The sequence below is a fragment of the Pollicipes pollicipes genome, unplaced genomic scaffold, assembly GCF_011947565.3.
Source record: "Pollicipes pollicipes isolate AB1234 unplaced genomic scaffold, Ppol_2.1 Scaffold_2555;HRSCAF=2994_pilon_pilon_pilon, whole genome shotgun sequence".
Classification (NCBI taxonomy): domain Eukaryota; kingdom Metazoa; phylum Arthropoda; class Thecostraca; order Pollicipedomorpha; family Pollicipedidae; genus Pollicipes; species Pollicipes pollicipes.
The window spans coordinates 41,846,369-41,858,427 of NW_023596136.1; the positions used below are offsets into that span (position 1 = coordinate 41,846,369).

The following is a 12,059-nucleotide window of genomic DNA, read 5'->3' on the forward strand; positions in this document are numbered from 1 at the left end:
TGTGCGTCTACACTACTGTGCAGCGGTTTCAAAGAACGTGTTACGTGATCAAATCATCGTGGCATCGAGCTAAAAGTATGACGATGCTGGCGATTTTCTGCGCTCTCATTGTGACTGATGCTGTCCCGGACCGTTGGTCCTGCTCCTCCGCGGTGGTCGCTGCCCAAGCGATGTGTCAGATCCGTGTCTCGCACCTGACATGACCTGAAGCCGTCCCTGTGTGATGTGCCGGACCTGACCCGACCCGACCTGACCTGACCGGGTCTGACCTTGTCGGGCAGTGTGTCTGACGGACAGCGTACTGGCGTTCCACAAGCACGGGATGCAGGGGCGCAACTTCGCCAACAACGAGGTCACCCAAGAGATCACCGACCCCCAGCCGGGTGTTCCGCCTGCTGGGCAATGACAGGTCGGTCGTCCCTCAGTGCTCTCGTCACCGATCTGCCTGTTACGTCCGTGGGTAGGCGCTGTCAGGTGTCCGATGGTCATGAGAGCTGACCCGACGCACCATGCTGCGCAGCGAGACCACGGACTCGATGCCACTTCACGGAGGCCGATCGCCGAACGCGTGGGGTCTTCTGGGTAAGTCGGCGTGGGGCTGCTATGGGGCGTAAGTTTCATAGCGTTACGGACGAAGAAAACGGGTACGCGGTACATATGGGGAAATGCATTTTTAAAGAAGCGGACCTTCATTTGTTTTCAAAACCATCGTTTTCCGTGTTTTTCGGCCATTCAACAGTGGTGAGTGACGTTTCCGAGCCTGCGCTCGTCAGGAATATGCGCCGCGGGTTATGCACTGGGCGAACGGTAGGATGGATACCGCTGACGTCACACCGAGCCCTTGCTGTCCGGCCGGAGCTGAAGGCATCCGGGGGTTACGTGCAAACGTGCGTGCTGGCGTGCTGCTCACGTGCTTACGTGCGCGTGTGTAGGCAAGCTTCCGGGCGAAACAAGTCGTGCACTGATTCCACATGTCTGGGATGAGTTGTGAGTGCAAAGTCTTCGGTCACTTTCGTTTCTATAAACTGCAAAGCCGTATAAACTTGTCGAATTGACGTCCTGTCCTGGTGGGGCTGTTGTCATGCGCGACACAGAGACACGGTCAGGACGCGGTCCGAACGGTGCAGGATGTTCTGGGACGACTCTTATGAAATTCAAAGACGCGTCATGCACTCGGAAGGTCGCCGTTTTCGTGACCATTGGTGACTCCTCTGATGTACGTCATGATAATTACGCTAATCAGTGTTTATGCCTGCCATTGAGTGCATTAGGGGTGATCAGTGTCGTGGCCATTTAGTCATGTGCGTATTGTGCCCACGTCTGGGGAATCAATGCTGGATATCTTATATTCTGCAAACCGGTAGAGTTACTATGAATAACAGCTCTTGGCTTCTTACGTATGATTGAATGAACCCCTCACTACGCTTTGATCAGATGGCAGCCTTGGATAAGCAGCATATTATTCATATTAGGCAGAAAGTGCAGGGACTGTGGTCACGATTAGGGTGTCGTTCACATGGAGAGTTTTGTACTTGTTTGTTTTGCGCAACAGATTTCACTGTACGTTTCGTGCTACTAGAGCTTCAAAATCCTCTTCATTTAGCTGTTACCACTGAAGTATATAAGCGTCCCATATGGCTGGCGAGTCAACGCCTGTTACGCTGCAACATTTACGCGAAAACGAACGCGAAATCGAGTCCGACGCCACCGACCTCTCATCGGTCGCGGTGCACTATTTCAGGTCCTCGTTTCCCGGCGTATCCCGTGTGTACAGTTACCTTAAGTGTCCCGCTGCGTGAAATAGTGTGTGGCGTATGTGTTGTGTCCTGCTGTCTTCAGCGCCACGCGGTGGGATGTGCCGCCATCTGTGCGGGAAAGCCAGCTTTGTAAGGTGTCCGGTTGCGTGTCCTTTGTGCGGTATCTTGCTGTGTTCGATGCTCTGGGGATGAGCTGTCCTGCTGCGTGAGGTGTTCTCTTGCGTGCGGTGTGCTGCTGCCCGTGTTGTGTCTGGCTGGCTGTCCTCTAGATGTCGTGCCGCGTGTCCTGTCCCATGTGTGGGATGCCCTGCTGTGTGCGATATTCGGTGTGCGCAAGGTATTTTGGTGTGCGCGGTGTCTAGCTGTGTGCGTTGTCCTGCTGGAGGCGGCGCCCCGCTGTGTGCGGGCCCTGCTGTAAACGGTGTCCCGCTTTGTGAAACACCCAGCTGTATGAGGCACCCAGCTGTGTGAGGCACCCAGCTGTGTGAGGCGTCAAGCTGTGTGAGACACCCAGCTGCGCGAAAGGACCAGCCGTGTGAGGCACCCAGCTGCGTGCGACACTCAGCTGTGTGAGGCGCTCAGCTGTGCGCCCTTTGTCGTGTGCGGTGTCCTGCTCTGCTGCTGTCTGGCCGCGGTGACCTGTGCCGGCGGTGACAGGGTGCTGCTAGTATTCAGTCGTTCGTCGGCTGGTGACACGGACGCGCCCGTCAACCTCTACGTGCTCACCGGCCACGAGGAGACGTTCTGACAGGCACACCGCGGCCGACCGTGTGCCGCCGGTACTTGTCTCTGCCGTCCCTCTGCGTGTGTGTGCGCCCACTTTCGCTCTGCGCGCGCCGCTGTTCCGCCTGTAGTCCGCTTACGGGCCGATGCACTGACCGCGCCTGACGCTGCCAGCCGGCGCCGCGCGCTGGGCGCCGGGCGACCCGGCCGCCTCCAGCCTGTATGACCGCTGATTACCGGCCGGCCGACCCACCCGTGCTGTCCCCCGCAGGGGCACCGGTTTCAGCCGGTGTAGGGGACTAGCGTCCCCTCGGATCCCAGCTCCGGTAGCGGGTGGACAGCGCAAGCTGGTCATTTCAGGACCTGCCGACCCTGTCTGTACGTGAGCTCCTGCTCCTTGTCGCTCCCCTCCCTCCTCAGCGCCTGTATTCCCTCATCCACTTCTCATTCTCGTTTTATTGGGGTCGCCGTGCCCCCTCACCCGCGTCCCAGCATGATCGGATCCTGGTGGCTGAGGGGCGCGTCGTGCATGTCAGTCACGGCGCGTCCCAATACTCCCCTTTGGCCAGGATATCCGGGGCACGGGGGCCCGTGGGGCCCCACACGGGTCTAACAGCTCGTCGCTCGCGCTGCGGCTGGGTGTTCCTAGCGCGTCTCCGCTTGTGGTGCCTAGCCGCGCAGTGGCTTAAGGGGTCAAGGGGCGGCGGCGCTGAACCTCGGTCAGGACGGGGAGGGGTCGTCCCGGTTACACCTGGTCGTGTGGGAGGCGCCGTTCGCCCGTATAGCACCGGGGTAGCCCTGGCGGCGACCACCTCTCAAGGGAGTGTTGGACCGTCCCCCAGTTGGGCTCCGAGGTGGGTGGGGATCCCCCGCTGCCGAATGCTTAATAGAAATCGCTCGGCTTATCAAAACTCAACAAACATCCGGCCCCCGAAAGGAGGTCGGACAGCGCAGAGGCCCGCATTCGAGGGGGATTCGGACCGCCCCTGCCCTCGGATTCTGATCTTCTCCAGCCGGGATGTATAGCTTTTTACCCTGTCACCGCTCCAACGACGGAACGGCTGTGACAAGTTCAGAGACATCACGAGATGTGACAAGCTGAGGGATGGCAATATCGAGGCAGAGCCCGCCAGTAGTCTGGAGGCGAAGCGTTTATTAGACGCGAAATAGTCCACTTGTAGTATTCGTGGTGAGAACGGGAAGCATGACAACACCGTAGCTTCGGCAGTAACACCACACAACACAGAAACCCACCTAGAGACGTCGTAAATTGTTTTGACCTTCGTGATGTAAGTGAGAGCGAAATCGTCGAGGAGCTTTCGGAATTCGACGTAACCGCCGCGCGCAGTATCCTGGTTAGGAGAGGAGAACTGACGGCCACCAGCAACATCATTCTCACTTTCAATCGTCCAGATCTTCCATCAGATATCCGTGTGGGCTATGCCCGCGTGAAAGTCCCTCCTTTTGTTCCCAACCCAATGCGCTATTTCCATTGTCAACTGTTCGGCCATACGAAACCCCATTGCCGCATTAAGTCAGCGTGCAGCAAGTGTTCGTCCACCACCCACCTGAGTAACCACTGCACCGCTGACCAGCCTTATTGCGTCAACTGTGATAAGGACCAAACACCACACACTGTATTTCACCGTACGTGTCCGGCGTTCGCGGGAGAAAAGTAGATACTTTCACTAAAAACTTCCAAAAGCATATCTTTCTGAGAGGGCAGAGACCTGTATGACGCAAGGCACCCAGGCTCTCATATGCATCGAGATTAAAAACTGCTTTGCCGCGTAACAACGTCATCGAGCAGATGACGGTCATCCAGCTCGTGGAACTCCTGAAATCGTTTGGTCCCACCGTTGCACCTTCAGCACGTACACCGGACTCCCAGCCGGCGGTCCGAACTCCCTCCTCGCCGGCCGACCAGTCTTAAGTGGACGTTGGCGTCCGGGTTAAGCCCCCCCCCCCCCTTCCCCCCCCCGCTTCATCCTCAGCGCCGGGCCGGTCGGCACCTGTCATGTTGCCGATTCCCTCGGCGCCGTTGTCTCTTGCCGGAGAGAAGGGTTGGACGGCGGCCCGGCGCGGCCGTGGCCAGCGGGCTCCACCGGCCTCCGCGTCGGTTTCCTTGCCACCTCCGTCCGCCTCCGCTTCGCGTGCCCCACTGCCGTTGTCACCTCCGAAACCACTAGTGAACGCATGCGGGCGGGCGATAGAAACGTTGGAGCGACACGAGGCGGACAGGCGCGCCCGCAATGCCAAGCGGGCGCCAGGGGAATGGCATAAGCGTTCGACATACAACGAGCATCTTATCATTCTGCGTGACAGGTATTTTAACATAATGAACATATTGGAATGCGTGGCACGAACATCCTACGGAGCAGATCGGAAAGCACCTTTATTGTTATGCAGTTCACTGATACGCTCCTAGCTAAACTATGCGTGTATTGTATATGGTGGCACCTCTGAGTCCGTAAAACGTGCATTGATTGCGGTCACTCATGCCGCGTTGAGGACCATTATTGGTGCGTATTGTACGTCTCCGACAGCCAGCTTCCCTGTGGAAGCCAACGAACCTTCGCTGGCTACTCAGAGGAAGTTGTTGGGGATGCGGTAGGCTTGCAGGCCCGCACAATTCCCGAATCACCCAACACATGACGCTGTGTTCCCACGCACCACATCTGATGTTTTTCACCGCGAACAAACAACACGTGTGGCGTCGCTCTGTGTGCTTGTTCGTAATGTTGTTCGTGAGAGTGGCTGAAGTTTTCGGGGTGTGGCACGCCCACGTAGCCTGCCGACCGCTCCGTGGGTGATGGTATCGCGAACTGTCGACGTCTCACTGTCGGAGGTTCAGAAGCAAAATATGATTCCGGACGTTGCCAGATCAACAGCTTTGAAGCATATCGAAACATATCGGGGGTTCGCAATTACGTATACAGACGGCTCGAAAACGGATATGGGTGTTGGTTCCGCTTTTGTGTGTGGTCCCGATAGGCGATCATTTACACTGCCAGTCCATGAATCCGTGTATACTGCATTGCTGGATTCCGAGCCACGTTGGCATCGCGGGAAATGAGCTGGCTGACTCCGCCGCAAAGCGTTCTACTCTTCGTCCCTGTCGCAGAGCGTTCCCAATGCCCGCTGCTGGCCTATACTCAGCCATCTCTATTTTTTGCGAGGAGAATGGCAAAGCACATGGAATGCGATGGGCACCAGTAAATTGAAAAGCATTAAGCCGGTTGGTCAGGAATGACAGTCATCCTATCGAAAGTCTAGACGGGAGGGAGATATTTATGTCCCTTGCGGATTGGCGATGCTTTTGCCACACATCGATGCCTTCCATGTCGCAACGAACTACCACGATGTCGCCACTGTAATGCCACGCTCACGATGGAACAGGCGCTCATATGCTGTTCCATACTATCCGTCGGGCGTCTGAGGTATTTGGCCCGGCGGCGCCGTCCCTTACGCTCTCCGATTTTCTTTGCGATACCTTATCCTGTATCGGACAGATGCTTAGGTTCGTGTCGCATTGCAAGCTTTGCACTGTATATACGCCCGCCTGAAGAGTTCATACCGCGTATAGGAAATTTTTAGGCTTCTGAAAAGTTTTGATGGATGTTTTATTATGGGTTCCGTATGACCAAGCGGTCGATGTGCTTTAAACCCAAATAACCAACCAAGAGAGGTCACGCTGCTTCGGACGAGATACTCCAGCTCTTACGTAACCGGACATCCCTGCTGACGATTTTCGCGTTCTTGCCACGACTCAGCTGTTTTCATGATATAAGATCTTTTAGCCATTTACACACGTAGGTAGTCATTTAGCTGTTATTGGCGCAAATTGACCTCAGCAGTCGGCGCGCCCTAAAACTCAAATGAACAACAACACGCGTGCTGCGCCGTCCGGTCCCGTTATCCCACGTTTCGCTGCGTGCCGCCCGTGGGCTGCGTCGCCGTGACCGTCCGGCTGGCGCGTGCCGTCCGGCTGGACCCCGGTGCCCGCCCGCCGGTGGGTCGGCTGGCTGCGCGGCCGTCCCGCCTCCGGCGACTGATTAATTAACGAGGGACGCGACGGCTCGTGCCGGAGCGTCGGCATCACGTGACGACGCCGAGCCTGATCGATGGCACACGTCCCCGCAGCCGCCGGTCACGGCAGCCCCCTCCTGCGACCTCTGCTACTGGCCGTCACGCCGGGCCGTCACGGCAGCCTGCCGTATCACCGTCACCCCATGTCACACCACTGTCACCCGAGCCGTCACGCCACCGTCACCTCGGCCTTCACACCAGTGTCACCCGAGCCGTCACGCCACCGTCACCTCGGCCTTCACACCACTGTCACCCGAGCCGTCACGCCACCATCACCTGTGCCTGCCGACCCCTGCGCCGGCCGCTGGCGTGCCGGTCGTGACCGGATCGCCCTCCCTCCACCCGGTGGCCGCGGCGGGCGGCAGGCCGGCTGCGGGGCTCCGGTCCGTCTGAACCACAGGCAGGACGGGAAGGGTCCCCTCGGCCACACTTAGCCATGGGGAGGCTTCGTTAGCCCCATGCAGCACCGGGGTAGCCCTGGCGGCGACCATCTCGAGGGAATGTTGAACCGTCCCCCAGCTGGGCTCCGATGATTGTGGGGAGTCTCAGTGCCGAAATGAAAACCCATTTTGCGTGGTATCTAAGAACCAAAAGCATTCCCGTCTCTCAACATGGGAAAGACAATTAGCACGCGCTCGGATGGGTGGTGGGGGGTCAAATTGACCCCGCTCCGAATTTTTTTTCCGGAGTGGTTTCCAACTGCGCGGCGTAGCCACGTGACATTCTGCATGCAGGCAGTTGAAGAGCGGATCGGTTGGTAGTACAAATTCAGACATATCGCGTAAGGTCGCTGGCCTATGGCAGGTCAAAGTCAGGCCATGGATTCAGCGAAGTTAGTTTCTAGGGAATCGTTCATGCTGAGTGCTAGACGAAGCAACACATCTCTGAGACGGTTTCTCAAGTAACACAACATTTGGGTGAACAAATTCCATTGACCTAGGGTAAAGTATGGAGGTCGGACCAAGGTTGAAACCAACCTGTTGTATCACTAAAGAGCTCCCTACATGGATTAGTTGCCGGTGCTTATTTCGAATTATGGATAACAGAAACCGTATCATGCATTTTCCATGGACTCCCCAAAGGTCAGAATAGGTCACTGTTCCAAACCGACCCAGGTCAGCATTTTGTTTTTCGGGACATACTGCCTAGCTTAATCTTTGCCGCTTATTCAAATGCAAAACCCAAAGCAAACCAAAATCATATTTTGGTCGCCATTACCTTCAAAAGGTCGAACAAGGTCACTGACCTTAAATAAGCATGTGACGTTTTCCTAGAAGAGGCATTTAGGTTCTGGGATGATTTGGAGACTAACGCAGAGTGTGACCCCGTTTGACCTTATTTGACCAGAAGGTCATGACTTAGGAACGCGGTTTCGCTTCTCTTTCGTCATTCTTGCGTCACGATGGGCGTGGTGATCAGGTGACCCATCCTGCTAGGGCCACCGTTGATGCGTCTCATCATGTTGGCCTCTGTTTCACGTTATTAGCGCTACAAAAGTATTGTTATCGCCGCGTAGAGCCGCGCAGAGCTGCGCAGTTCCGGACAGTCTTGACAAATGGGCAAGCAGCAGTTGTGACAGCGCTGTTCCAGGTAATCCTTGCCACTTGAGAGCCTCCGCCCGTAATGGACCACTTGCACCTTCTGCACTGATTGCGCACCATGCCGTCTATCTGATGCTCATGTTAATTTAAGTGAGTTTTGACCAATATGGCGCCGTTTGGGTGCCGTTGGAGTCTTCCAGCAGCCATGTATTATGCATGGCATGGAGGAGTGCTGGTTATTATCGTGGTTTACATGCAAAAAAAACTTCAATAACCCACGTGGAGGAAGAAAATTACTTGATGTGTAATATGCAGTCACTTTGGTTCTTAAAATCACATGGTTTTTCACACCTGCGCCGATCAGGCTGAAACCAAATCATTGAACGGGTGATGGATGACGTGAAACCTTTTGATGTTATCTTGGTCTGTTGTTCCCTTTTATTCTATGAGGTGGAAGTAAAAAACACCTTCGCATTGCAAATGTACTTATGGTGCTTAGATATGAGCCCGGTTGTTCTTTTTGGGGAGGCCTTGGTTGTAAATCCAAGCGAATATATGGCCTTGCTGCTGATTTGTCTTGAGACGAATGCACATATGTATACACTGGCCTGTTAGGTATTGATGCATTCGAGCGACAGTGACGCTTGCAGGATTGTCGACGTGATGTATATATCCATGAATAGGAGATCGAACTCCATAGACCTTACGAAAAGACCAAAACTCAAGGTCCGAAACCGTCCATGTAAGGCTCCATGTAAGGTTCCATGTAAGGCGTCATGTTCCACCCAGAGTCTGGATTTGGACGGACTAGTGCGGCTGGCGTGTCGGGAATGGAACGGAGCGCTGAAGTCCAGAATGCTCCGTCGCCAGACGGGCCCTGCTCCCCAACCGTGGTGTGCTCGTTACAACTGGGGCAGTGGTCTCTGGTGACGCGTCTCCGTTGGGACGCGGCAGCGGCTCGCCCGCTCTGGTGTGGTCGTGGCGTCGGCCCAAGCCAGACTCCCCAAGCGCCGCCGCCGCCGGCTCGGGCTCGGGCTCGGGCTTGGGCCCGAGCCCGAGCCCGAGCCCGAGCCCGAGCTCGAGCCCGAGCTCGAGCCCGAGCTCGAGCCCGAGCTCGAGCCCGGGCCCGGGCCCGAGCCCGAGCCCGAGCCCGATCCCGAGCCCGAGCCCGAGCCTAAGCCCGACCCCGAGCTCAAGTCGAGCCCGGGGTCGGGCTCGGACTCTGTGGCGTCCTCCGGACGCTGTACTCAGCGGTGGGATTCGCCTCGATGCGCGCTGTGCGGCGGACTCACGTCGCCAGACGGCCTGCGCTGCCGGCGGTGGCCTGTCGGTGGCTTATCAAAGCAGGTCCGACCAAGACGACGGTTTCGCCAGTCGTCTGATAACCACCCAGGCGACATGGTTTCGTCAGCTGTCGAGGCGCTGAGGTCCCGAATACGTCCTCGCCGGGGAAGTTTCCCCAAGTTTTTTTTCCGAGGCCTGCGCTTTCACGACACGTGTGCTGCGGCGTTTAAGCGGACGTTGCCATCAAGCCTAGCGGTGGTGAAGCGAGACGTAGTTTTATCACCGGGAAGGAAGTTATGGGTCATGCCATGGGGAGTGTTATCAATGCGCCGCTTATCAACCAGCGAGGGCCGTTGTCACGAGCTCTCGCCCCCCCCCCCCCCCTCCCCCTCCTTCGTACCGGCGCGCGCGTCTTCCATCCGCTTCTGAAGCCGTGTCAGCACGCCCGCAACGCAGCCTGTGGGGAGCCGGCGCGCTGGCGAGGCCCACCGCTGCTGCCGCCGCCTGGCCGTGCTGACGCACGCGCGCCGCCGCTGGGCCGCGCCGCACCGGCTCGTCTAAGCCGGCGGGCGCCACGAGCGCCGCCGCAGACGGCAGCGGGCAGCCGCGTGTCGGCGTCGGGCACGGTGCCGCGCCGGTCTCGACTGCTCGCTCGACGTGTGGTTGGACAAGGCAGGGAGCGGTTCGCACCGTGCAGTCCCGCGCAGGCCGCGGTGGAATGTGTCAGCCGGCCAGGCGCCGCTTTTGGCTCCGGTGGTGACGACACGCCAGGGGCCGGGCTGAGGGCTGAGACGTTCACACACTGGAAACGGGTGGGTGGTAGGTGGGGAGGGGTGGCTCGTTTCGGCTGCTGTTTCAGTCTACCGGCCATGCATAGGGCCGCATGTCATTACCGCTCGCCTGCGCAGTAACTGCGCTGTCGCCCTCCCCTCCCCCCCCCCCCCTCCCGGATGACTCGCTAAGACGTGAGAGATTGACGCCGAGATCGGTGGTCTCACACTTGCAACAGGTTGTGCAAAATGTGTTGCAGCCAGCCGCCACCCAGCGCCGCCACCGTCTGCATTTCGCAACACGCGCACCGGCTGACCGTTGTGTATGGCAGATCGGCCGAAGCCGGCGGCCGTGGTGTGGTTTCCGGTGTTACCTGTCGTGTTGGGAGTGGGAGGACGCGTGCGCTGGTGAGGCGAGGTCGGCCTCTCCGCGTGCTGGCGCGGCGTGCCGCTGACGGTCGGTCCGCTCCGTTCCAGGGTGATCACGCTGCAGAGCGTGCCGACGGCCGAGGCGGACGAGCCGGCCGGCGACAACAAGAACCTCTACATCCTTACCGGGCACGAGGCCATGTACTGAGGCTGACCCGCTCATTGGTGGCCTCTCGGCGGCGCGGTATTCGCGGCGACGCCGGCATGCGGTCGGCCCGGCCGGCCTTGGCCGTTCCGCCTGCCGGCCCTCGACAGCGGCTATAGGTGCCGGAACGGGACGGCGTGGCCCGGCGGCGGTGGGCGTCGCGGCCCAGCTGCAAGGAGCGCTGGCCCCTGGCGGAGGTGTGAACGGCGCCGGACCGCTCGGTGCCGGGGAGCGCGGCGGACACGCCGGCCCTGGCGCGGGCGGAGACGTGCACAGCCACAGTCGGCGGCACGGGCCGGCCGCGATGCGCGTGACGTCGGGGTAACGGGCGGGATCTGACCGTGCGGCGGCGGGGTCGGGTCCGGTCGGGTGTGGCCGGCGTCCGGTCCGCGGCCACAGTGATATTACCTGGTCGGCAGCCGGCAGCTGGCAGCCGCGTCAGACGCTCCAGACGGTCGTTGTGTGACGGGCCGTCGGGCGAGGGCGCCGGCAGCGGCGCACGCGTGGCGGGCCATCGCGCCGCCGCCGCCCGCAGGGGCGCACTCGTGTACGTCATCACATCAGGATCTGATTTCTCCGGGTTTTTGTTAAGGCGGGCGCGTGACCTCATCGGCAGATAACTTGTAAGTTTGGGTTTGTTGTGGGGTTTTGTTTAAGCGATGCACTGCTGTGCCGTCGTGTCGCTCGCCTTGCCAATGTACCACCGGCCTACGTAGCGTCAATTACGATCATCACCTGAGCGACTCATCATCAGAAGATGTGGTTGTCCTTGCCAGTTGTGTGGTCCCACTTCGCAGCTCGTGCTATCTCACCTGAAGTTACGGCTTGTACTGTAGCCATCGGGTGGACGTCAGTAGCTTTCAGCCGGCGCTAGCGGACGCCGTTCAGCCGCAGTCTCGCTGCGTCGTCATGGCGGAGTTCCCTAGGACGTTTTCGGCGCGCCGGGGCGGCGCGAAGTCCGTGTGCTGGCGTCAGCTGACGCGACCGGGTCGGCGGCTATTCTGTGGCAGTCGGGGCAGGACTGAGCCGGCCGCCGCCAGACCGATTGGCCACCGCCCCCCCCCCCCCCCCCCCGACAAACACCGAACATGTGCAACGCGCTGGGCCACCCGAACACTGAGCACGGCAGGGCTCCAGATACCACCGAACTAGTCGGCTTCGTCTTATTATTAGGTTGTTCTCGTCGAGACGCGTCAGCTGCCGGCTTTGGTTCCAAATGCCGCAGGGCTGTTTTCCTATATGGATGCCATGGCCATGTATGTTCATAGCTGATGTCGTAAGCAATACTTGATATGTGGTTTTGTGGTGCTGAAAAAGACGT

General features: G+C 58.7%; 1 protein-coding gene across 1 annotated transcript in view; it reads left to right on the top strand.

The window, feature by feature from the left end:
* The window catches only part of LOC119101424 (mitogen-activated protein kinase kinase kinase kinase 5-like), a gene marked incomplete at its 5' end in the record, with an annotated part of 37,769 nt that extends 25,975 nt beyond the window's left edge, over positions 1 to 11,794 (top strand). The window contains 3 exon segments of the mRNA XM_037224764.1: positions 282 to 373; positions 375 to 409; positions 10,642 to 11,794. Coding sequence (XP_037080659.1) covers positions 282 to 373; positions 375 to 409; positions 10,642 to 10,741 — 227 coding nt within the window.
* Positions 11,795 to 12,059: the final 265 nt, after the last annotated feature.